The sequence below is a fragment of the Podarcis pityusensis genome (assembly GCF_964106645.2).
Source record: "Podarcis pityusensis genome assembly, chromosome: 8".
In the NCBI taxonomy this organism is placed as follows: domain Eukaryota; kingdom Metazoa; phylum Chordata; class Lepidosauria; order Squamata; family Lacertidae; genus Podarcis; species Podarcis pityusensis.
This window is the reverse complement of record NC_138033.1, coordinates 399,799-425,484: the sequence shown is the minus strand read 5'-3', so window position 1 is coordinate 425,484 and position 25,686 is coordinate 399,799. Positions and strand designations below refer to the sequence as shown.

The following is a 25,686-nucleotide window of genomic DNA, read 5'->3' as shown; positions in this document are numbered from 1 at the left end:
CTTATGCTCTGGTGCCTGGTGGAGGAGGCGACCCTGAGCAAGGCTGATGTCTTGGGAGAAGCGTCCAGCCTCTTTTGGATAAGGTTGCCCCTTGCTTCAAGCAATGGGTGGGCAGCACCTGGGTCCAGACCTTCTGATGTGACCTGGAGCCCCTTTCCCCCCCACCCCAGTTGCTTTGTCAGCTGCGCCCTTTCCTGGGGAGCTTTGCCTCTGTCTGACCCTCAGTGCCTGAAGTCCCTTGCAGGTTAGATTACTGCACTGCTGCAGCCAGGAAGGATTCTAGGGGGGGCCGGGTGCTCTGATCTGGCTGGGGGAGCTGCTTGCCAGGGTGCCCGGAGAGAGGTGCCCCCCCTCATTGTTGACCCTGGAACTTCCTGGTTGCACAACATATGGAGGCCTGTTTTCAGTTGTGGCCGCTGAAGCGGAGGAAAGCTCTTTTCTCTCCGCGCGCAAAACACTTAAGCATGTCAGTGTTCCGCGTCCTTTTCTGGCTGGAGCCCCTCCGCATGGCGCTAGTCCGCGGGGAGGCGGGTTCCGTCTGTTTGTTTACTCCGAGGGAGGCGGGGCGGACGTTTGCCCGCCAAGCCGGACCCGGGCCAGCCTCAGTTGCCCGCGCGGGGAATGGGTCGAGCGGGGAGCGCGACGGAGGGGGCGCCTGCTGCGCGCGGGTCCCGCCGTCCGGCCGCGCCCCTCGGGGGATCCCCGGCTCCCGCACAAGCCCGAACTTGCCTCCGGGAGGCGGCGGAGGGGGCGGGGCGCGGTGACGTCAGGGCGGGGGCGGGGCCCGGCTCCGGGGCTGCGCTGCCGCTGCCCGCTCGCCTGGCAGAGAGACTCTGGCCGCCGCCGCCGCCGCCGCTCCAGCTCGCCGGGGTCGCTCTCCTGCCTCGCCCGCCGCCGCCGCCGCCGCCGCCGCCACCGCCGCCGACGGAGCCCCTGCGCTGCCCAGAGACCCCCGCCCCGCCCCCGGAGGGTTCATGCAGCTGCAGTAAGTGGGGCAGGCGGGTGCCCGGGGAGGGACCGTCCCGTCGGGGGAGGCGGGAGGGCGCACGTGGCTGCAGGGGGCGGCAGCCCGGATCGGGGCGGGGCGGGAGGAAGGGAGACGGACCCCCCCCCCCCGCGAAGCTGGCACGGCGCGGTTTGTTTACAAACACCAGCCCGCCCGCCCGCCCCCACCGACCGCCCCGTCTCCGCTCGCCCCGCAGACCCCGCCGAGCGCCATGGCCAGACCACTGCAGGACGGGAGCCGCGCCGAGCCGACAGCAGCTGTGCCCGGGAGCCCAGCCTGCCCTGTGGGGGGGGCGCTGGCCCTGCCGCCCCCCCTCTGCCGCGCGCCCCTCGCCTCGCCCCCCCGGCTGAACGGCCTCTGCCGCTGCGGGATCGGACACGAGACCTTGCGGATGCGCTCCGGGGCCACGCGAGGTGAGTGCCTGGGGAGGGGGCTCGAGGGGGCGGGGCGCCTGCTGCTGGGCGAGGGGAGGGCGGCGGGACCCACAAAGCGCCTCTGAGCATGGGCAGAGCGCCTCCCCCGGCCCCGGGGTCCCAGCCAGGGCGGTGGTTGTTCCGCAGGAGCTGTCCCGCAAGCAAAGGGCTGGCGCGCCCCCGGGGCGCGGGGCAAGAGGGGCGCGGCTCAGCCCCTGTGTCTCCCAGCCGCAGGTGCCCGCGGAAGAGGGGGCGGACCCTCCGCTCCTCTCCCCACCTGAGCAGTCCTGGGGGTCCGGCACAGCCCAGCCCCTTTCTGCGCCCCCGTCCGTCAAGGACAGACCTTTGTTTTTCTGCGACGGGCGCTCCTCCTTCCGGAGCGCTGCGTCTCCTTGCGGGCAACACGCGGTGGCTGCGAGCACGTGGGAAGGGGCTCAGGCGAGGCACCCAGATCGGGCGCCAGCCTGTTCTCCGATGGGCTCCTTTTATTGCTCCCCCACCGAGACCAGACCACTTTCCGCACCCCCAAACCCCCGGGAAGCGTGCGCGCAGGTGGCCGGCATTGGGCGGGGGTCTCGCGGGTATCCCGTTTGCCCCTCAGTCTGCTTTGGTCCCGCCCCACTCGGCCGCACTGCGCGCAGGGGGTGCCCCCCAAGCGCCCTGCCCTCCTTGAGCCTGGCGTGGAAACGCTGACTCATGAAAAAATTGCGTGTATTGAGGGGGGAGCAGACTATGGGAGGGGCCGCCCCCAGCTAAGCGCGGCGAGGAGGAGCATCCCTGGCGGAGAGCAGCGAGTGGCAGCCCCCTTGTAACCATCGCCCGCCCCCCCCCCCCAGTCTCCCGGGGTGGGCGCCTGCAGGGCAAGAGGCAGCTGCAGGCGCGCTCCCCGCGGCGCTGCTCGCCCCAGCCAGCCAGCCCGCCAGCCGGGGGGGCCCGTGTCCTGGAATGATCCCTTTTCCCTCCGCAGTTGCCAAGGAGACAGGAAACGGCCCCCTCCCGCCCCTCCTCGGCTTGCTGCTGCCCTCCCCGCCTCGCCGCCCTCATCGCCGCTGCCTTCCTCCCGCAGGCGACCCGCCCGCCGCCGCCCCCCGCCCGGAGGAGCCCCCCGTCCAGCTCAGGACCCCCGCGCCCGGCCTGGAGAGAGCCATCGGGGCGCGCCTGCGAGTCCTGGGAGACCAGTTCCAGCGCGAGTACGCGCACAGGGTAAGTCGGTGCCAGGGGAGGGGACCGGGGGGGCGGCGTGTGCCCGGGATGCTGGTGGCAGGGGGGGGGCCGGGATGCCGGTGGCCCCACCGCCCAGCCCCGTCCTCCGCCGCTGCTTTGCCCAGGGAGCCGGGCAGGCGCCGCCGCCGCCGCCGCCGCCGCTGACTCATCTCCTATAAATAGCGCGGGATGGCAGGCGGCCGGGCACGGGAGCCTGGGCAGGGCAGTGCCCGCCCCGCCGCTGCCCCCCTGCCCCGCTCACCTGCGCCCTCTCCTCCTCTCCCTGCAGGAGCAGCGCCGGCCGCAGGGCGCCCTCTGGGGCCACGTCTCCCACTTCGTCTTCCAGCTGCTGGGCATCTTGTACAACCTGCCGGCGGAGGGCCTGGCCGCCCTGCGCCCCAACTAGCCGCCTCCTCCGCCTCCTCGTGGTCCTCCTGCTGGCCAGGGGGGAACCCAGCCGGGCCTGGAGCCGCCCCCCCGCGCCGTCGCCCGCCCCGCCGGGGGCCGTGAGCCGGGGGGGGGGCGCGCAGGGCTGCTTCCTTCTGCCCCCAGCCCAGCAGTGCCTTAAGGAGAGCTGCTCAGCTGGGACGCCAAGCAAGTTAGCACTATGTCAATACTGTTCAATGGAGCCTGTACAGGGGCGGGGGGGGGGGAGACAATTGCACAGGGCCCGGTTTCCTTCTGGGGGGCGGGCCAAGCTGTAAATAGGGGGCGTGGCCATCTTGTACATAGGGGGGGGGGGGCTGTACAGCGGAAGCTGCTGTGTGTACTGTATATACATCCTGTGGACAATCTACAACTTGTACAGGAGAACTTGGTGCTGCCTGTAGATACTTGAGGGGGGGAGGGGGGGTCTGTACTTTGGGGGGGAGGCAGAATTTTGTATGTTTCCTTTTCAATAAAAACTGGACTAAGAAGTTGTATTGTCAAGGCCTACATGTGATTTTTGCTTGTAAACAGAGGACATAGGAAGTGGCTTTGCCCCCAAGGTCAGGCCTGGCAGCAGCGACTCTCCAGCAGGGGGGAGGCCTTCTCGGTGGAGCTGGGGGGCTCCGAGCCACAACTTGGTACGTACAACTGGAGAGGGGAAGGCCCCCCACTGGAGCAGGCCGTGTGGGATATTGGTCAGTGGGGCTGACTGAGCTGTTGCGATCCCGAGGGCTGCCCCACGGAGCCGGAGAGGGCCAGGCGGTCACCCCAGGGCCCAGAGGGAGATCAGCCCAGGTCTTTTGAAGCCCCAGCCCCCCTCCCCCTGGCAAGCGCCAAGGTGACCTTTCTCCCCAGGAGCGCAGCTGTGGGGAAGGAGGAATGCAGAGCTGACCCCAAAGGCAGCCCCGCCCAGCGGGACCTGCGGCCTGCCTTGGCCAGCCTCACCTTCGCTTCCTTAAACAGCAGGGCGGGCATTCTGCTGACCCTCTGGCTGCTTGACCACAAAGCAGCCCCACCCTCCCATGATGCCGCGCCAGGAACAGAGGCCTGTGCCGGGAGTCCCTGGCCAGGACCCCCCCCCATGCCCGGCTCTGCCAAGCCACAGAAGAGCACCTGGCCAGGTTAGCAGGGGGGCCACCTTCAGCCCCAACAGCTGCTGGGCGCAGGCCATCGCCTGGCCCCCAAACCGCCTCCCGTGCCCAGCCAGGCAAGAATAGTCCAGGGCCCCCGAGGGGAAACAGGAACAGAGGGGCCCCCCCACTCCTCTCCATTTAAGGACAAATAGGCTCCAGTCAAACGCGCTGCAGGAGAGAAATGGTACTAAAAAAAGTTTATTGAGTGCTAAAGTAACACACACACCCCATCCGTGGCAATGCAGGAAGGGGGGCATCAGCAACAGCCCCCCCCAAGGCCAGAGGTGCCACAGAGGGAAGAGCCCCATGGGGCTGTGGGCAGCTGGTCCAAGACTACCAAGGGCTCTGGGGTTGTGGCCCAGGCTCAGTTGGGGGTCAGGCATTCCACCATCCCGTTGCCCCTCATGCCGTCAAAGAAGAAGAAGTTGTTGAGGGGAGCATCCCGCTGAGAGAGGGCCTGGAGATGGGGGGAAAGGCAGCGTGAGCAAAGAGGCAGAGCTGGGGGGGATAAGAGGGGGCCCGGAAGACCCATGCTGGCAGGGCCAAGGGGGCAGCCAGGATCCTCCCCACTCTTCTCTCCAGGAATGTTCACAGTTGTGGGGCAGGGGAAGAGACACCAGATCTGGCCTGCAGCTGTGCTGCTTGTGGGTGGGGCCGCAAGCAAGAGCCGCCCCCCCCGCCCTGTGGGGAATCCAGGGCCACGGGCCTCACCTTGACCACCTCCTGGCCCAGCACTCCTCCGACCACAGCGCAGACGGGAGCCACTTCGGAGCAGCAGGAGCTGAGAGAGAGAAAGGGGTGTGTCGGAGGGGGGGCCCTGTGGAAACATCTCTTTGTGGAGTCCCCACAGAAGCAACATGCCAAGCGGAGCGTTTTCGGCAGAGGGCAGCCACAGCCCAGTGTAGTCGGGGCAACCCAATCCCGGCCTGGTGTTGTCCGTGGGCATTCCACACAGTCCTGAGGGGGCTGGGCAGGCTGCCCCCCCCTGCTCCAGACAGCCTTGCTAAACATAGTCCCCAGCCGCCGCCCCCCACATTCTTCCTCTCCAAACATTCTCCGTTACCCCTGGTGGGTCGCAGGCAGAGACATGCCAATGTGGTGGGGGGCTCAGAAGCCTCGCCTCGCCTGAGGGGCACAAGAGGGCCTTCCGCTGCCCCCTCCCTCCAGGAGGAAAGAAGCTGTCGCTCCCCCCCCCCAAGGTCACAGAGCTGCCCCCTCCATTCCCACAAGCAGCAGCGCAGCACTGCGGCACCGGGGACTGCCCAGCAACGGAGGCCCTTTCAGGATTAACGGCCTGAACTCGCCCACGAGAAAGGCCCGGCAGCCGCTCCCTCAGCCACGTGGAGCGGAATGGCCAGCGCTCAGAAGAGCCCGGCAGCTGAAGGCAGGACATGCCAGTCCCTGCTCTGGCCCTGCAGACCCACAGGAGCCTTCAGAGGGTCGGGGCAGCCCTCCCAGAGAAGGAGGAGACCAGTGTGGTCCTGCCAGGCTTGAGCCACGGCCCTTCCCAAAACACTGGACATGGGGGACATAGGGCCAACTCAGGGGAGCGCTGACGACAAGGCAGCAGCAAAGCCTAGTGGTGGGGGTCCGTCCTCAGGGGTTCCTCGTGGAGCAGGCTCAAGGGGCCGCCACCCACCTGGCAAAGTCATCCGGGAGCAGGTCAGCCGCGACCCCGAGAGAGGCCAGCACATCTGCGCGCATCTGCAGGAGCACCTCGGCGTCCTCTGAGCAGCTCTGCCGGGAAGGGTCCCGGCCCTTGAGGGTCCGGAATCTCAGGAGCACTGCAAGAGGCGGCGGCAGAAACAGCATCACAACCTGTCGCAGCCGGCTTCCCAAACACCCCCAACCCAGACCCCACACCATGTCTGCTGGGCCCTGTTGGGGGGAAGGTTCACATCCAAACGACCAAAGTCTCCCTTGGCTTGGGTGGGCAATGAGACCCCTTCTCATGAATCCCAGGGGCGGCCACCTCCAGAGCCCCAGCCACCCAGATGGGTATGTGGGGGGCAAAGAACATGCAGACGGTGCCCAGCCTACTTGCTCCCGAAGGCCAAGGCAGCTCCTCTTCCTCCTCCGCAGGGCTGCTCTCTGGAGGCCCCCTTTACACCCCCGGAAGGAAAGGCCTTTGCACAGACCGCCTCCAGTCTGCGGAGGCTGCGCACGGGTTCAGCCAAGGCAAAGCAAGAGCAATCTGCTTAGCGCTCGGTTGCACGTGCGCCAGAGCCCACAGCTAGGCAGGTCCGCTTCTCCCACCCGATGATGGGAAGGGACAGCAATCCTGTTCCATTCCTTTAGGGATCTCTCTGGTGCACAGGATCTCGGCAGCCCTCTGTACCAGCTGATGTGAGCGTGTGTTGGGGGAGGGAAGCGTTCCTGCTGCAATGCTGCCGGCCTCCCTCTTAAAGGAGACACAGAGCCGGGCTCTCTCCTCCTTCCAAGGGAGGGGAAGCTGTTTCAAAGGGCACTTTGCAAAGTCACAGCCCCACCCACCTGCCAAATTTGGCTGGCGGATGCACCAAGGTCAGACCTGGCCTCAGGCAAAGCCCCACCCAACAGCAAACACAGCCTCCTGGGCCCGCCCAATTCCTTCCTTGCCCTGCTGGAAGAGAAGTGAGATCACCCAGCAAGGATAGGTCAGCCAAGCCAGAGCCACAGGGGCCAAGGGGCAGCTGATGTTGCAGAAGAATGAATCGGGGAGCTGGGCCCAAAGCAGCAGAAGGAATCTCAAAGAGGACAAATGTCAGGTTCTGCACTTAGGCAGGAAGAACCAGCTGCACCAATATAGGATGGGGGACACCTGGCTTACTAGCAGGACATGTGGAAAGGATCTGGGGTCTTGGTGGACCACAAGCTGAAGATGAGTCCACAGGGTGAGGCAGCAGCAAAAAAGCCCAAATGCTAGAAGTCTAGTGTCCAGATCAAGGGAAGTCAGAGTCCCACTCTATTCTGCCTTGGTCAGACCACACCTGGAATGCTGTGTCCAGTTCTGGGCACCACAATTTAAGGATATTGACAAGCTGGAACATGTGCAGAGGAGGGTGACCAAGATGATCAAGGGTCAGGAAACCAAGCCTGATGAGGAACGGTTGAGGGTGTTGGGTATGTTTCGCCTGGTAGAGACTGAGATGGAGATATGAGAGCCATCTTCAAATATCTCGAGGGCTGTCCCATGGAAGAGGGAGCAAGCTTGTTTTCTGCTGCTGCTCCGGAGGGGAGGACCTGATCCGATGGAGTCAAATGATAAGAAAGGAGATTCCAACTGAACATCAGGAAGAACTCTCTGGCAGTAAGAGCTGTTTGTCAGTGGAATGAACTCCCTTGGGAGGGGGTGGACTCTCCTTCCTTGGAGGTTTTGAAGCAGAGGCTGGAGGGCCACCTGCCATGCATGCTCGAGATGAGATTACTTCATTGCAGGGGGTTGGACTAGATGACCCTCAAGGTCCCCTGCCAGCTGTAAAATCCTATAATTCTGTGATAGCAAAGCCTCACTGGCACCCCAGAAACAGAACTCCAGGGTGGCAGGAAGAGGGGACTGGCTAGCCCCGCTGCTGTTATCCTAAGTTCTCACAATCCTCAATTACTATATATATACACAGGCAAGAAGCTGGCATCAACACCAACTGGCCCTCCGAGGAAATGGCCCACCTCCTGATGCCCCCTCCCTCATACTCTGAGCCCAGGAGGCCCTTGCCAGCCCAATGAAGCTGGCAGCAACAGCCCACGTAGTTCCCTGTCCAAACATGCCACTGCTGCCGCCTCCCCCCGACCCCCCTCAAACACCGATTGATTCAGAATTCCTCCACTTTGTGTAGCTAAACCCCAAGATGCAAGAATCTCATTGCACTGGTGCCAAGCATTAGTAGAATAGCAGCAGCAGGAATCGCAGAATAGGGGAATTGAAAGGGACCCTAAGGGTCATCTAGTCCAACCCCCTGCCATGCAGGAATCCAAGCTGATAGGAGGGAAGGGAAGGCACTGTGTTTTAGAAAAGCCAAGGAAGCCGAGGAGAAGCTAGGGGGAAATCTCCCCTGAGGACCTTCCTCTCCTGGTGGGGTTCCTGACAACCCCTCCCTACCGCTGCCCTGGGACTGTCTCAGCACTCTCCCCTTTGCGAAGGCCCAACAGGGGCTGCCTGCGCACACCAGGCCCACACAAAGGCCTTAAAGCTCCCCCCACTGGGGATGGGGAGGGGGAACCGTGAGGGCAAAGGAGAAAAATGAGCTTCAGAAGCAACACGGACTGGAGCGAGACCAAGACACAAAGCAGCTCTTTGATTTGTGCAATCCAGAGATGCTGCCCCAAGAACGAGGCCTCTTACCCAGAGCAAGGCTGATCAATAAGGACACACATGAAGCCCCACTGGCTGGCAAGAGGGCTCCCACTTCCTCCTCCTTGGACGGTGGCAAGGGGCAGAGCGCCTGCTGCTTGGAGCCCGGCAGCCTTGCCCTGGCAGGGAACCAGGTGGAGCCCACGGCTGCCCACCCCCCGCAGGCCCCGCTGAAGAGAGCTGGGACCTTGTGCCACCAAGCAGATTTGTCCCAGGGATGAATGCCGGGCCTGTTCCAGAGACAGCCCCCCAACCCCTCTGCCCCCCACTCAGCTGCACACGGGTAGGACTCTCCTTGGGAGCGCAAGGGGCTCACGTGCCGGCAAGCGGGACACAGCTTCATTGTCTGCTGGCGACCAGGAGTCATGTGGGCCTAAGAGCAGTCAGGTGACCAGCTGCAACACCAACTGCCCTCCTGCTCACACACACTCCCCCCCCCCCACATAAACGCTCCCGCTGGCCTCCAAAGGGAGCATCTCACCTTGAAGAAGGAAGTAATCGGGGGCCGTGCGCTTCAGGGCAGCCTTGGCCTTCTCGCCGCTCCAGTCGACAGTCAAGGCCTCTTTCAGGAGGCAGAAATTCACACACTGGGGGGAGAGGACAGAGAACCCCACCAGGGTCACGTGTGCAGCTGCCTGGCTTAGCCACCAAGGGACGCCCCTTCCAGCAGCTCATGGCGGCCACATTCCCTCTTCCTCCCATTATGGCTGCTTTCGGTGGCACAGCCTTGTTTTCAGCGTTAAGAGAGCAGGTGCTACCTTTCTGTTCTCCTTTTTCACAGTTGCTCCTTCTGAACGGCCCGGCTCCCCCACAGCAAAGGGTGGGAGGTTGAGGAATGGCATTTGGGCAGGAAAAGCAGGCTGGACCCCTTGCAACCCCAGGAAGGTCCCTGCCATGGATGCTGAGTAGTAGTGGGAGGCACCGGCTGGGAAGAAGGCTCAGAGCCTGGGGCGTGGTGGCGGGACAATGATGCCTGGTCAGAGGGAGAAGAGGGGGCAGACGGGGAGGAGGAGGGCCACAAGCTGAAGAGGCAACAGGGTTTAGTGAGCAGGAAGAGGCTGTGGCAGAGAGCAGACCAGGATCAGAGGCAGGAGACAGAGATGAGGCAGGTTGCTGGAGAAGCCAGGGGGTCTCTCCCTCCTGCTGTGACCAGCTCCCCTCCCCACTAGTCTCCTGGAAGCCAAAGAGGCATGAAGAAGGCAGAGCAAAGGCAGGCAAGAAGAAGGGACTCCCCTGTGGGAAGGCAGGGGTCTCCAGTCCTTGAAATTGCCTCACTGGGGCAAGATTTACCGGGAGGAGATCTACCAGGAGGCCTGGCCTCTGGAGCTGTTTTGTCTCTTTGAATAAAGAGAGTGAACTTCACTGGCACTGTGTGAGTTATCGCTGGCTTGATCCTGACACCCCCCCCCCCGGGGCAGGGGGCTGAGGAAAGATGGGGCCTGATCTGACAAGCAGCAAGGAGAGCCGCCTCCTGACGCCACGCTGGGCCAACTCATGACTTACAAAGTGCTTCCTGCCTATTCAGGAAGGGGCTGTGGGACTGCTAGGATGCACACAGAAACCGCCAGGGACAGCTCAGTTGCACAAAGGCACCAGGAATGGGGAGCAGAGCTCTGCAAGAGAGCATCCCAATCTGATCTCTGGAGGCCATGACCTGTGAAGTGGATGAAAGAGGTAAGAAGCAGCTGTTGGAGCTCTGGGCCGTGCCTGACACTCTGGCCTCCATCCTCCAATACCTGCGGTGGTATAACCAGGTGAGAACCATTAGGAGGCTGCACATCTGGCAGCCCACATGGAGGCTTGGTTTGAGGAGAGGAGATGGCAGCTGCTTTGCCCCTCTCCAGCCGGGGTTTGGCTTATCTATGCTATCAGAACCCAGGCTCGGGGCTTGGCTGTCCTTTACAAACCTGGGTCACAGCCCATGGGGAAAAGCAAAGCAGCTGTGATCTCCTCTGTTGGGAGCCTCACTAAGCCATGGTGTAGCTTAAACTAGTAGCCCATAGCTAGCAGCTTGCCATGCCAGCTCAGAACTGGCAGGTTTATGTATCTAAAAGACATAGAACTGGCCAGAAACCTGGTTTCTGCCTCTTCAGTTGTAGAAAGAGGCTTCAGAAATCCATGGGCGCGGACTGGAGATGGCTTAGATTATGAATGGCCCGGGCACTGACCGCGGTGTTTGCTAACAGACAACTATCAATGAACCACCAGTTCTTTATTTGTTACAATTAATAACCCATCCTTTCTCTTGGAGGACCCCAGACAACCACGTGCACCCACCATCACCACCACAGCCCCACCCCTCTCACACAGCCCACCACTTCCGGGGGCCTCCCTGCCCCTCCCTAAGGAAGAATCCGAAATGCTTCCAAGATATCAACCCTAGAAACCTAGCTATATAGGGCAGAGGCAAGTTGACTCAATAGGCCTTCTCTACTCCAGTCAGAGTCTGCCCAGCCCAGCTGATGCGCAGAGCTTCCCGGAAGGATCAGTCCTTTCAATGCACTTAGGACCCAGAAGGGTCTTGCTTTTGTCCATATACAGTGGTGCCTCGCAAGACGAAATTAATCCGTTCCGCGAGTCTCTTCGTCTAGCGGTTTTTTCGTCTTGCGAAGCAACCCTATTAGTGGCTTAGCGCTATTAGCAGTTTAGCGGCTATTAAAGGCTTAGCGGCTAAAAGGCTATTAGCGGCTTAGAAAAAGGGGGGGGGAAGCGAAAACAATCTCAAGACTCGCAGGACATTTTCGTCCTGCGAAGCAAGCCCATAGGGAAATTCGTCCTGCGAAGCGCATTGAAAAACGGAAAACCCTTTCGTCTAGCAGGTTTTTCGTCTTGCGAGGCATTCGTCTTGCGGGGCACCACTGTAGTGAGCAACAGGACACAACATCCTTTCCTTTATCGTTTTGCACAGAGGCATTAATCTGATGCAGAGGCCATGATCTGCCCAATGGCAGGGCTAGATGGGGTTTCCACATGAGGCTCATTTACCCCCCTGAACTATTCCTTCTCATCTCGGCATCTTTTAATTCAGGGATAGGACAGCTGTGACGCTGAGACTCCGATGGTCAGGAACAAGGGGAATTCTAGTCCAACAACACCTGAAAGGCCACATGGTCCCCACCCGGCTCTTAGGGGAAGGGGAAGGCCGGGACGGTGAGCTTGTCTGGAGCCCAAGCAAAGAATGAGAAGCACCTGACAGACTGAGAGGGCTGCACTGGAGCAACGGCAGACCTGCCTGAGGGAGAGGGAAGAGGAGAAGAAAAGGCAGACTCAGCTCAGAGGAGTTTTGGGGATGAAGACCAGGAATGCAGCTATGTGGCCACTGCATTATGTGGCGTGGGGGGGGGGGGGAGGAAGCAAGGCACAGACCCGCTCCTGCCTCTGTTCCAAATGGCCAGAGAGCTCTCCCAGCACGCACCTTCTTCACCAGCGTGGTCTCTGTGAAGTCCAGCTTGGCTTTCTTTGCGTCCGGTCCATCCTCCACTCCCTGGCTGGCTTTGGCAACTTTTGTCTTCTCTCTGCAAGGCACGGAAGCAAATTCACACTGCGGCCCCCTCCCCTCCGGCCAGTGGAGGACCCCTGCTCCCCAGCGGCCTGAGTTTCAACTGGTTAAGAGTCGGTGCAGCGCTAGAGAGGAACCTGGACAGTGGGCACAGGATGGCTCTCAGGCTCCCTCCAGTGGCCAAACTCCAGAGAGGTTTCCCCAAGCAGCACCTGACAGGCCTACAGTCCCCCCCCCCCCCACGAAGGGCACTTTCCAGCCCCATTACCAGCTCCCAGGCAGACTCACTCCACAAATTCGTGCTTGCCCAAGTTGGCAAACATGTAGCCGTGGTAGCCAAAGACGTCTCCCGCAAAGAACTTGACACCGTTCTTGTGGCATATTTGGTCGATCTTCACCAGGACTTCCTGGGAGCAGCACGTCACGCAGACCTGGAAGGCGAAAGCCCCGGGGCCAGAGGTCAGCTGCCTGAGCATATTATTCAAATTGTTTATTTAATTTGTATGCTGCTCTTCGTTCAATGATTACAGGGCAGCTTACGACATAAAAACACAAAATGCAGAACATAATATAAAAAAACCAATAGCCGCTCTGTACAGACACAGTTTAAAAGGCCACAGATTTCATCAGCCCAAAAGAGGAACCTTTTCACCCGGCGCCTGGAGGTGTCAGGCGAACCTTCCTGGGGACGGCATTCCACAAACAGGGAGCCACGGCAGAAAAGGCCTCATCCTCATGTCGCCACCCTCCAGACCTCTCATCTAGCTCAGGCTGCCAAGTGGCCTGTGGGACAGAGACTTTCTAAGAAAGGCCAGAAAAGGCCTTCATTGTCATCTCCTCTCTCCTGCATGCCGGCTGGCCTCTGCTTTAAGACCCCCTCTGACAGCACCAGAGAGGGCAATCTGGGAGCAGAGGCATTGTGAAAATGGTGGCCCACCGAGGCCACTCACTCGGACTGCCTCCCCTCGCTGGCTTCTCCCGCCAGAACTCACCACGTCAAAGCGGGTGAAGAACTCCTCGGGCTTCTGCTCGACGTTCCCAGGGTCCGCTTTCACATCCACCATGGGGTTGAGGTCCTGAGCCCGTTCCAGCGAGGCTTCCGCCCTGTTCGTGCCCAGGGACCCCCCAGGGATCAGAAACTGAGCTTGCGTATCTTCCGGCGACACCTGGGAGGGGAGAAGGAAGTAATCAGAGCAGGGCAAAATCCCAGGCCTCCTGGGATAAACAGCAGCACCAGGACAACGGGACCTCACCTGAAGCCACACAGCAAAAGGTTTTGTTTATTTATTGCATCTACATCCCACCTCTTCCTCTAAGGAGCTCAAAGTGGCGTACATGGTTCTTCCCCTCCTGCAACAACCCTGTGAGGTAGGAACTTCTACCAGGGACTTCTAGCAATTTATCTCTGGAAAGCAGAACCACAGGAGGGAAGAAAGATCTCAGCGTGGTTCATTTGCATGCAAATGCAAGCTAAAAAACCACGGGAGGGAAGAAGGGGAAGAAGACGAGGGGGTATTGCTGCCCTTTACTATTATTATATTAAGTAACTGGAGTTTTATGGTTTAAACTGCTCTGTGGTCTCTTGATGAAGGGTGGTCTATAAAGTTAATAAATATTAATAGTAGTAGTAGTAACCACAGGGCCTCCTGTTCCAAGCTCATTTCATTCACTTCTTTAGGTTCAAGGATGCCTAAAAGGTTCCCGTCCCCATTTTATCCTAACAACAACAACACCACAGTAAAGCAGACAAAGCTAAAGCACAGTGATTGAGCCCAGGCGGCCCCGTGAGCTTCGTGGCTGAGTGAGGGTTTAAAAGTGGGGCTCCCTTGCTGCAGTCCTGGGTTCTGCCACTTCCACTGATGTAAAGAGAAGTAGAGGTACGTGTCATCAGCATATTGCTGACAACGCCAAACCTCTGGATCAGGCTTCCTCAACCTCGGCCCTCCAGTTGTTTTGAGACTACAGTTCCCATCATCCCTGACCGTTGGTCCTGCTAGCTAAGGATCATGGGAGTTGTAGGCCAAAAAGACCTGGAGGGCCAAGGCTGAGGAAGCCTGCTCTGGATAATCCCACTCAAGAGGTTTCATGTTAAACAGCACAGGGGATAAAATCAAACCCTGAGGAATCCCACATTGAAGGCTCCATTGGACCAAAGAACACTCCCCCAGCAGCACCCTCTGGGAACACCCATCGAAGCAGGACTGGAACCACCGCAAATAGGTGCCAGCCACCCTGAACTTGGACAGCCGCTCCAGAAGGATTCTTTCTTCTTTGGTGATCCTTCATAGCTGAGCAAGATTGTCTTCCATGAACCAGGCCTTAACAGTGAGTCCGTAAGTGACTGTGGAGCCAATTCTGGATCCACACGTCCTTCCACAATGGGGACATTGGTTTCCAGGCGGGAGTTGGTCCCAGTGTGGATTTGCCAAGCGTGACTTCCTCTTCGCACGTTTCTCCCTTGCGTCCTGAGTTCAAGTGTCTTCAAAGCCCAGGACACCTTTGGTAAAGGCTGTTCTCCAACAGGAGCACTCGCAGGCCAGTGTTTCCCAGTTGTCAGTGTTTATGCTACATTTTTAAAGATTTGCCTTGACAGTCTTTAAACCTCTTTTGTTGACCACCAGCATTACGCTTTCCATTTTTAAGTTTGGAATAGAGGAGTTGCTTTGGAAGACGATCATCAGGCATCCGAACAACATGACCAGTCCAACAAAGTTGATGTTGAAGAATGATTGCTTTGACACTGGTGATCTTTGCTTCTTCCAGTACACTGGCATTAGTCTGCCTGCCTTCGCAAGTGATATGTAAAATTTTTCTGAGACACTGTTGATGGAATCTTTCAAGGAGTTGGAGATGGCATTTACAAGTGGTCTGTGTTTCCCAAGCCACAGTAAAGTGACTGCCTGGGGTGACCCTACTGGGACCACCTGCTCAAGGACTTTACCCAGGAAGGAAAAATGAGTCACCACTGGTCAGTAGTTACTATGGTATCCCAAAGAATTTCTGCCCCTGACCGTGGAGGCAGAGTGCACACATCCTGGCTAGCAGCCATCAACTGCCTTCTCCTCCATGAATACTTACTGCCTCCATACCAAAGATCTCCTGGTAGGTACCTTTTATATCAAGAGCTTATGTAGCACAAAAGAGGAATGGGGGAGGGAGTTGAATTCAGTTCTGCCCCATCCAGGTGGAGCTGAGACCCAGATAAAGCCCCGTCCAATCCAGCTGCACACTCTGGCAAGGCACGTGCCTGGTCTCCCAGCTGCTGCCACTCAATCTGTCCTTAGCGACTGATTTAAGAGCATGGGGTGGGGGGAATCAGTTGAAGCCATGGCAAATGGAGAGCTGGCACATTGTTCTCTGGCAGGGCTTCTCTCTCACAGTTCAATGCTGTGCAGGAAGTCAACAGGCTCAGTATTTTTGTGCAAACACAGAATGGGGAAACTTCCAGCTGCTGAAAACTCATGCAGCCATCAGAACCACAGGAGCGACTGAGGAGTTAGAACAGCTTGAGGACTGCTCAAGAAAGGGAAAAGCAGGCTCTCTCTTTGCTGTTTTCTCTGAGGGGACTATATGTGCTGGCTATGTACTTTGGCTCTCCCCACCCTGATCCTTGCACACTTCCTTCTCTACAAATTCTTGCTCATCTTCTGGCTAAGAGGCCGGTTTGCATCCTCATTTCAGCGTGAAGGAGCTCCACCTTGTGGCCCAAAGTCGCAAGCGCTGCCGTGTAGTGGGAAAGTTAAGCCTGCTTTCCACACCCGAAACTTACACAGGGGCAGTGCTTCCCCCCCCAAATGTTTAGGGGTACTCTCATTTTGACTCAAGAAAATCACCATTTTATAGTTCAAATCACAAAAAATAAATACGGTAAATGGACAAAAGTACAAAGATTCACAAAATGTTTAGGGGTATGCGTACCCCCAGAAAAAGCACTACAAAGGGGTTACATGGCAGGGGTTTGTGTGCAAAGGCAAAATCATGCAAAGTCAGGAAGACCCCCAGAACGGCCCTGCCACAGGTCCATCCTTACCTTACTGGACTGTGGGAGGCTCCTGCAAGATCTCACAGAGCCCCCCGACATCTTGCAAAAGCACCTCAAGATATTGCAGCAGCCCCTCACAGCCTTCCAGAGGCCTCATGCAACCTTCCCAGAGCCTGACAAACAAGGCGGAGGTCTAAGAAACTCTTTGTGCAGCAGGAGAACCCAGAACAGAAAGAGCTTCTAAAACCCTCTGGCGTTACTTATGCGGCTCCAGGAAGGTTGAGAGATCTTGGTTGAGAGCCCCTTCTAACTGTCTCGCACCCACCCACCTTCACTCTCCATTTCTTATTTGTTTTCCTGCCACCCATGCAAGGTGCAATCACATAAGTAAATCACAAGTTAAATTGGGGGTCTACTGTACTTATCTAATCAAAATATCTCCCCCACCAAATGCTTTCTCCCTCATGCCTATTTTGTTGTTGTTACTGATTTCTAAAGTCTTTGAACCTCCAGATTTTTTCAATACTTGATTTACACCTGATTACAAGCATCTCTCATCTGGGGAAAGTGTATTTCTAGACTGATTTGTGTTGTATTCTGTGTTAGTCGTCCTCAAGAGAAGACCCACTTAAATTAAAGTTCTCAAGCTACAGCCAATGATTTCAATGGCTCTACTCCAAGAAGGACTAACACCCTCAGTGGAACTAATGTCGGCTGCAGCCCTTCATTGGCAGAAAATACGCACAAGGAAAGGTTGTGGCTGGTGCCACCAGGAAGAGACTGGGCGGGAAACGCCACAGGAGAAACGCCACAGGAGCCCTGAAGGCTGAGAGCCAGGGTGGCAGAGTGGTTAGTGTCAGACTAGGACCTGGGAGAGCAGGGTTCAAACTCTCATCTGGTCATGAAGCTTGCTGGGTAACCTTGGGCCACTCACTCACAAGGCCTAACCCACCTCACAGGCAGAGAAGCCAGTAGGAGAACACTTCAATCTCCCAGGACATTCAATACAAGATCTCAAAGCAGCTATCTTATTACAAAAGAATTTCAGAAACAGACTTGAAAGAGAAGTTGCTGAATTACAACTTATTACTAAACTGAAAGCTATGGAGAGCCCTGGATTCTTGTCTCATTACACGTGCTAAAGCTATTTTTGGTCATCTGCATACTATCCCTTGCTTTTTCCTGTAGGACTAATTGCAGTTTTTACATGAATAGAATCTGTCCTTTTATTTAAAATGCATCTCTGGGTTATTTGTGGGGCATAGGAATTGGTTCTTTTTTCCTTTTTCCAAATATAGTCTGGCCCCCACAGGGTCTGAGGGACAGTGGCCTCAGGGGTCCCAAGCAAGGACATTCCTTTCTTGAGAAAGTCTCCATCTCCCGGCTTGCGACATACAACCCTCTCCTCGCCACATATGCGCTCTCTGTGGGGCTTCCCTTGCGCTTGATCTGGAGGCCGCAGTTGGCGCAGAATGCTGCAGCACGATTGCTGACAAGAGCGAGGCCTTGAGGGAAAAAACACCCCCGTGCTCAGAGATCTGCACTGGCTGCCCATTTGCTACCAGACTGAGTTAAAGGTGTTACGACCAGTATATGAAGCCCTTAAGGACTTGGGACCACTTATTTGTGAGATCACCTTGTCCCCGTGGGCCCACTCAACTGCTTCGATTGAAAGAACTGGCACTCCTACAGGTGCCGCATAATACTTGTTCTGCGTTTGTAAGAACTCAGACATTTAGTGAGGCGGCCCCTACACTTTGGAACTCCCTGCCTATTGACATCAAACCCTCGCTGTATTCTTTTCGGCATCTGCCAAAAACATAATTGTTTAGACAAACCTACCCAGATCTTTGGAAAGTTGAAGTGAGTTTTAATTTGTTTCAATCTATCGTTGTTTTAAACTTTTTGTGTGTTTTAAATGATCGCTGTACAGTAATTTTTTGTAGGGTAAATTTTATCATCTTTTCTGTAAACCGCTTTCAGGCTCCCCCTCCCTCCCGGTAATCAAGCAGTGTTTAAATTTCATGAAATAAATAATTTTATGGACACGCGCTTTTGAGTACAAAGGGGCAAGATCACGTATATCCTATTTCCCATTCCAGGATCAGGGGACACACAGGGCGGCAACAGGAAGCCCAAGGGAGGAGGCCCCCCCAGGACCCGCTCCCGGCCCCTTGGGCAAGACTCACCTGCTGATGGTCAAGCATCGTCAGGGCTTTGACTCCTGCCAGGATTAGGTTCTTGGCCACTTCTGCCCCCAAGCCTTTCATGCCCACCAGCAGCACCCGAGACGCCCGCAGGCTGCAGAATACAAGAGGAAGCCATCAGTGTCCCGATGCCCATAGCAGGGCCTCCAGGAGGCAGAAAGGATGCAGTTCAGCCCCCCCCCCCCGCACAAGATGCTGGTCAAAAGGAAGTGGCCCAGGATGGAGATGAAAGGGTTAATCCAAGGCCAGCGGACGGGATCCTTTTGCCAAATGATCAAATTAACCTGACGGGTTTTGATCTTCAAAGCTCTGAAAAGAGCTATATTACCCCGGGGGTTCTAATGGCAAATTTTATCCCTGCTATTCCTTGTTTTTATTGCAGCTTTTCTCTCCTGTCTTTGCTGTTCTAATCCAAAGAGGTTGCAACAAGAAAATGGCAGTACGTGTTGCTGAGAGTGATATTTATAATTAGAATCATAGAATGGAAGGGGTCCCGGGGGTCATCTATTTTTTTTTTAAATATAATTTTTTATTAAGGTTTCAATCAAAAATTAAACAGAAAAAACATTAAAAAAATACACAAATACACGATACAAATCCCAGAAAGAAAAAAAAAACACGAAAAGCAAGAAACAACAATAAAAAAAGAAACATAACAATTAAAAACAATATCACTTTTCCATTTCCGTTTTTGAGTTTACTTATTTTCTGGACTTCCTCATACCTCCCTCTTTTGTATTCCAATCCAAATTGTTTGTCTAGCAATTTCTTTTCCACTTTTTAAATCCCAATCTTTAATTTTAATATAATATATAACTCTTAAACTTCTTTGATCCCAATCTTTAATCTTAATGTAATATAACATTAAAATTTTACCTCTTAAGTACCAATTTTCCATTTCCTTAAACATCTTTAATCCTAATCTTTAATCTTAGTCTATCAATAACTTTAACCTGTACAGCTGGAAACCACTTATTTTCAATCCAACATCACTCTAGCATTCTTTAATTTTGCAATGTTTCTGAAGATAATCTTTGAATTTCTTCCAATCTTCCTCCACCAACTCTTCTCCCTGGTCACGGATTCTACCAGTCATTTCTGCCATTTCCATATAGTCCATAAGTTTCATCTGCCATTCCTCCAGCGTGGGAAGTTCTTGTGTCTTCCAATACTTTGCGATGAGTATTCTTGCTGCTGTTGTTGCATACATAAAGAAAGTTCTATCCTTTTTTAACACCATTTGGCCGACTATGCCCAGGAGAAAGGCCTCTGGTTTCTTAGGGAAGGTATATTTAAATACCTTTTTTAATTCATTATATATCATTTCCCAGAAAGCCTTAATCTTTGGGCACGTCCACCAAAGGTGAAAAAATGTACCTTCAATTTCTTTACATTTCCAACATTTGAGGGGTCCCGGGGGTCATCTAGTCCAACCCCCCGCAATGCAGGAATCTCAGCTGAAGAATCCCTGACAGATGGTCATTCAAATCTATGCCTAAAATCCTCCAAGGCATGGAGGACTGGAACAGATCAAGGAGGAGAGAAATGGAACAGAGGACAGAAAAAGACATGAAGGAACCTTCTGAGATGGCCAAGAGAGCGCTGGGAGAGCAAGGATCTTGTGTGCAAGTGGAGGAAGACTCAGAGGGATAGGCCACCCAGACTCTGGAAAAAGAAGGGGGCGTGGAAGGCGCTTCTTCCTAAATCAAGACAGAAACTCCTAGCCAACAGGACATGGGACCGGAAGATACGGAATTGGGTATGAACTAATGGACATACAATAAGTAAAGAGTTACGGATCATTATCCTAATAAGGGAACCTCTTGGAGATAAAACTATTATACATTCATACCTTGCGTTATGTCCTGCCGCAACCCGGAAGTACCGGAAAGGGTTACTTCCGGGTTTTGCCACTTGCGCCTGCGCAGGTGCTAAATCGCGCCGTGCGCTTGCGCAGACACAGCACTACGAGTTGCAGGCATTTGACACTACGGACGGGCCTCCGGAACGGATCCCATCCGTAACACAAGGTACCACTATACTGGAGGAAGACTTTTCTGGATATCTAGGGATAATAGTAATGGAAGATCCTCTTTGGGCCTTTTTGCACGCAAAGGAAACTGAACGAACGTGAGGCAACTGAAGACGGAGAAAATGTCATCTAACAGACTGAGGCCTGCAATGAATGGGTGGAATACTTTGAATAACCTGGCTATACCATATTATTCTGTATATAAGACTAGGTTCCCCCCCCCTAAAAATAATGTCAAAAATTGGGGAGGCATCCTAGACACGGATACATCTCCTCCCTCATTTTCTTAAATCAGAGTCCCCCAAAATAGGGGGCATCTTGTACATGGGACGTCTTATAGACGGAAAAATACGGTATATCGTGGGCAGATGGAGAATCTAAGGTCCTTGCTACTTCTTTCCTTTATCTCTCTTTTTGATTTTTTAAATGCCCCTTTGAATGCTATGTAGCTTTTGTCCTTTATGGGGGACTCATTTTATTTTTGCATTTGGTTTTTTTGTTGCCTTCTAGTTTGGGTTGACAGGAAGGGGATGGAGGAGAGACCAAGAGGCAGCGAAGGCTCCTGTCTTTGTCCCCCCCCCCTTTCTTTCCTTTTTCTATTTTCTAAGTTTTATTTCTATTGTATTCTATGTTGAAAACTTTCCATAAAAAATCAGATAAGAATCCCACCCCCGATGCGAAGGCAGGCGGACATTTTGAAGGGGCAGCTCTGAAGAGGGTGGAGAGAGGGAGCGTCTGAGGGGAAGGAAAGAGGGGCAAGGGATGCACTTGTGGGGCAGAGCGAGGAAAGGGGGCAGGGCAGGGTGGAGAAAAATCAAGGATTTTTAAAAAATAAATAAATAAATTCAGATTTAAAAAATTTAATTCAATTTTTTTAAAATTTAAATTGGATTTTTAAAAAATTAAAACTGGATTTTTAAAATAAAATGCTTCTGGAGGAAAAATATTTCTAAAGATAGTTTTCTATTTAGGTTATGTTATAGTCCAAAGGCTGTTCGTCAGGAAATAAGGATTCAAGTTTTTCATGTGTGCTAAAACTCAGTCTAAGAGTTATTTTGTTTGTTTTTTTAAATCGTTTAACCACATTAGTTAACAAACATGGATACAGATGTTATAATGTTGTTGTTTCAGTTAAATAGTTTACATTGCTATTAAGGAAATGATTGCTTTTCTCTTTCCAATCAAGTACAGCAGAAAAGTTGTCCAAATATAAACAGTTAACTTATTACACCTCACCATAATTTCATAATTATCTGTCTACATATTTCTAATAGTATCACCAAATCAGGAATTGTTGATATAAATGTAAAAACTACTCTGAAAATTTATGAGTCCAAAAAGGGAACCTTCCTCTGGTTGTAAATATTAAGGTGATACCAGCAAGAACGAGTCTTTCTGTAAAAAAAAATGATTTCAATCAAGTCTGACTGACTAGTGATTTAAATTGTGATTTCAATCAATTTGGTTTAAGTCAAATGCCAGCCTGCATGAGGGGGCAGCTCTGAGGCCCCGCTGGGCCCCCAAGCCGGCGTCTGAGGGGCCACAGGAAGAAGGCCCCGCTCCCTTCAGGCCCCGCAAAACGGCCAGGGCACCTTCTGAGGGAATTTCATATCAAAAACCAGAAATTGTTGATAAAACTGTAAAAAACTACTCTGAAAATTTATGAGTCCAAAAAGGGAACCTTCCTCTGGTTGTAAATATTAAGGTGATACCAGCGAGAACGAGTCATTCTGTAAAAAAAGATGATTGAAATCGGGTCTGACTGACTAGTGATTTAAATCAAATCCACCCTGCTTGAAAGCACCCAAGAACCCCTCACGGAAAACGCTGAACTGCAGCTGGGGGGCTGGAAGGGGGCTCAGCGGCCCCTCATAAGGAAGGGCCCCAAGGCCTCTCGGAGGGGAGCGCCCGCCCGCCTGCCCCAAAGGCCCCCGAAGCTGGCCTGGCCATGGTGTGGGGCCGGAAGGGAGCGGGGCTGGATTTCAATCATCTTTTTATACAGAAAGACTCGTTTCCAGAGTAGTTTTTTACAGTTTTATCAACAATTACTGGTTTTTGATCGGAAATTCCCTCAGAAGGTGCCCTGGCCGTTTTGCGGGGCCTTCTTCCTGTGGCCCCTCAGACGCCGGCTTGGGGGCCCAGCGGGGCCTCAGAGCTTCCCCCTCATGCAGGGTGCCATTTGACTTAAATCACAATTTAAATTACTAGTCAGTCAGACTTGATTGAAATCATTTTTTTTTGCAGAAAGACTCGTTCTTCCTGGTATCATCTTAATATTTACAACCAGAGAAAGGTTTCCTTTTTGGACTCATAAATTTTCAGAGTAGTTTTTTACAGTTACATCAAAAATTCCTGATTTGGTGATACTATTAGAAATACCTTGACAGATAATTATGAAATTATAGTGAGGTTTCATAAGTTAACTGTTGATATTTGGACAACCTTTCTGCTGTACTTGATTGGAAAGAGAAAGAACAATTTCTTTAATAAAAATGTAAACCATTTATTTAACTAAAACAATAACACTGTAGCATATGTATCCATGTTTGTTAACCGATGTGGTTAAATGACTTTTCTTTTTTTTAAAAAACACACCTTAGGCTGAGTTTTTAGCACACATGAAAAACTTAAATCCTTGTTTCCTGACAAATAGCCTTTGGACTATAATGTAACTTAAATAGAAAACGATCTTTAGAAAGGTTTTCCCTCCAAAAGCATTTCATTTTTAAAAATCCAATTTAATTTTTTTAAAAACCTGATTGTTTTGATTTTTATATATAACAACCATTCATTTTTATCCCCCCTGGTTTCAATGCCAGCCGCTCGCCTGGGGCCCCTCACAGGCCCAACCAGCCCCCCCCGGCGGCCATTTTCTGTGGCCCTCGCTGAGGAGGCGGAAGGCTGGGGCCCGGAAGCTTCCGTGGCCGTTGGGTAGGGGAGGAGAGGGACCCCCCAAACCAGGTGGCCTCCGCCCCAGAAGGGGCAGGAGAAGCCCAGGGGGGCAGCTGGTGTGGGAAGACCCCCCCATGGCCATGACCCCCTCCCTCCCTCCCTCCCAGGAAAGGGGAGCTCCACATGGGGGCCAGAAAAAAGGGGCCTGCCAAGCACCTGCCCCCCCAACAGGCCGGCAGCGGCAGCAAGGGGGCTGGCGGGATCCAGGGGGCCCGGCAGCAAGGGCCCCGCCATCTTGAGGTGGGGCAGCACCCCGAACCCCCAGGAGGAGGCCTCCGCTGGCAGGAGCCAAGGCCGGTGTGGCGCGCTGGGAGCCCCCCAACAGGTAAGCCCCCCCCGATCGGCTGGGACCTGGGTTTTTTTTGTGGGGTATTTACGCTCCCCGTTTTTCATAGCATGCAGCCCCATGAGACGCCCCCTTGTCAGCGAGAGACGGGGCCTTCTCTGCGGTGGCCCCCATGCTGAGGAAGCCCCAGGAGGCTCAGGCAGGGGCCCCTCCCAGCCAGCAGAGGGCCTTGGCCTTGCCTGGCAAGACGCCCCTTCCAAAGAGGGCTGCCCCGCTCTCTTTTAAGGGCGCAGGAGGGGCCCCAGGGTTGAATCCAGCCCCTCCAGCCCTGTGGCCTCACAGCGGCCGGCCAAATGCCCCCAAGCAGGAGCCCCCCGGCAAGCGCCGGAGGAAGACCACAGGCAGCACTGGCCCTCGCTCTCTGCCAGGGAGGCCGCCACTGAGCCTGGTGGCAGGGAGTTCCACAGTCCCTGTCTGCCTTAGATTTTGAATCGTTTTGAGACCGTGTTTTCGGAGGAGCCACCCGATGTAGCGCTTATGCAGCCACTCTGAGCCCGGTTTTGGCTAGGGTATAAATAAAATTTATTATTATTATTTATTATTATGCATTTGGAATGGGAGGTGCTTTTGTTGTGCCTTTATCCCGTGTTTTGTGTGTATCTCTTTTCTGCTGTGAACTGCCCTGGCTTCTGTGGAGGAAGGGCAGCATACGGATTCAATAAATAATAATACTAATAAATGGGCTGGCTGGAGAGCTGTTGCTGTTATTGATATTATTGTTGTATCTTTAGCTTTGGATCTTATAAATTACGTGGAAATTGTTGCATTTGGTTGTGTACTTTTTTATTTATTGTTTATGACTTCTGATATGTTTGCAATGATGTAAATCTTGTCATGTTGTAAGCTGCCTTGAGCATAGTTTCAACTATGGAAAGGCGGCATACAAACAAAATGATGATGATAATGATGAAATGACAGGGCGGCAGCAGCCCCTCCGCCTTTCCCTGACCTTTCGAATAAATCGGTGGCTTCCACCCGCTTTGCTCCGATGGCGCAGCTGCACTGGCTTCTCTGTCCTGAATCCTAGGGATGCGCCTGGAGCTTTGTTTTAAAACTTCTCCATTGAGGAGAAGGAAAAAATGCTCCCAAGGGGGGGATTTCGCCATGGGACTGGGCAGGGCCGGATTGAGGTTTGATGTGGCCCTCACCTCCTGAAGGTAATGGGGCCCTTGAGATGTCCAGCTGTCCTTTGCCAACAACAAACGGTCACTGGTTTTTCTGTTGAATATATGCTAGATGGTAATTGATGGACCTCATAGGTATCTCAAGTCATTTGCACATCACAAAAGGTGTATTTTATCAAAGTAATTGTTGAACTGAAATGCAATTAAGAAGAAGTATATTAATGGTGAAATACAATTAAGAAGTACATTAATGGTGAAATGCAATTAAGAAGAAGTATAGTAATAGTGAAATAATTATTACGCTCTAATTTAAAATGTTTGAGGGTCCATGACTTACATCCTAGGTGCCTAAACAACACAAAACACTGTTGCTGTATATTGGTTTTATTTTCTGTTATGTTAATGCTGTATTGTGTTTTTCATGTTCGGCTAGAGTGGCTGGGGAATAAATAACAAATTATTCTCATCATCATCTTCTATTTTGGAAATGTGCATCCAGTTTTCCCCCCTGTAATTCTTTGGGGGCCCCAAGAGAGTGGGGCCCTCAGCTGCAGCTTGCTGGGCGCTGGGACGGGGCCTTCTCCGAGAGGGTCTCGGGCTCCCTCTCCCCCGTTCGGGGCTCCCGGGCAAAGCGGCGCAGCCCAGAGAGGCGGGCGGGCGGGCGGGCGGGCGGCCTTACCGTTTCTGCGCCTCGAGGCCCCAGAGGCGGATCTGGCGGTCGTACTGGGCCGCCTCCTCCTCGCTGATGGCGGCGGCGTTGGCGGCGGCGCTGGCTCGGCCGGCCTCGTCCTTCTTCTCCTCCTTCTCCACCATGGCTGAGCCTCGCCGCCGCCGCCGCCGCCGGCCCCGCCCCTCGCCCCGCCCCCCGCCTTCCGGCCGCGCTCGGGCGTTTCCGCCAGTTGTCGGGCTGGGCCGCCGCCTCCTCGTTGGGCGGCGCGGGGCGGCGGCTGCTGCTGCTGCGTGTGCGCGAGCGAGGGCGGCGCCGGGCGAGTGTCGGGCGGGCGGGCGGGCGAGGCGCCGGGCGCCATTT

At 54.5% G+C, this 25,686-nt stretch overlaps 2 protein-coding genes and 1 long non-coding RNA gene across 4 annotated transcripts in view; 1 reads left to right on the top strand and 2 right to left on the bottom strand.

Annotated features, from left to right (window-relative positions):
* LOC308484584 overlaps positions 1-25,686 on the bottom strand; it is a 116,061-nt gene that overhangs the window by 32,332 nt on the left and 58,043 nt on the right. The window lies entirely within an intron of this gene.
* On the top strand, positions 843-3,257 carry LOC308484466 (uncharacterized protein). Its single transcript, XM_081019451.1, has 4 exons — positions 843-985; positions 1,203-1,419; positions 2,387-2,622; positions 2,912-3,257. The coding sequence occupies exons 2-4, from the start codon at positions 1,218-1,220 to the stop codon at positions 3,026-3,028; spliced, it is 555 nt and encodes a 184-aa protein (XP_080875577.1). The 5' UTR covers positions 843-985; positions 1,203-1,217; the 3' UTR covers positions 3,029-3,257.
* The window catches only part of SAE1 (SUMO1 activating enzyme subunit 1), a 29,129-nt gene continuing 7,809 nt past the window's right edge, over positions 4,367-25,686 (bottom strand). The window contains exons 1-9 of one of the 2 annotated variants that reach the window (XM_081019113.1): positions 25,336-25,492; positions 18,185-18,296; positions 13,006-13,179; positions 12,302-12,444; positions 11,930-12,029; positions 8,996-9,101; positions 5,824-5,968; positions 4,896-4,965; positions 4,367-4,641 (exon numbers count right to left, since the gene is read on the bottom strand). In XM_081019113.1, coding sequence (XP_080875239.1) covers positions 4,549-4,641; positions 4,896-4,965; positions 5,824-5,968; positions 8,996-9,101; positions 11,930-12,029; positions 12,302-12,444; positions 13,006-13,179; positions 18,185-18,296; positions 25,336-25,469 — 1,077 coding nt within the window. In that variant the 5' untranslated portion in view covers positions 25,470-25,492 and the 3' untranslated portion in view covers positions 4,367-4,548. Of the gene's footprint in view, positions 4,642-4,895; positions 4,966-5,823; positions 5,969-8,995; positions 9,102-11,929; positions 12,030-12,301; positions 12,445-13,005; positions 13,180-18,184; positions 18,297-25,335; positions 25,493-25,686 lie in introns of those variants that run through there. The other variant, XM_081019114.1, reaches the window with a different exon arrangement.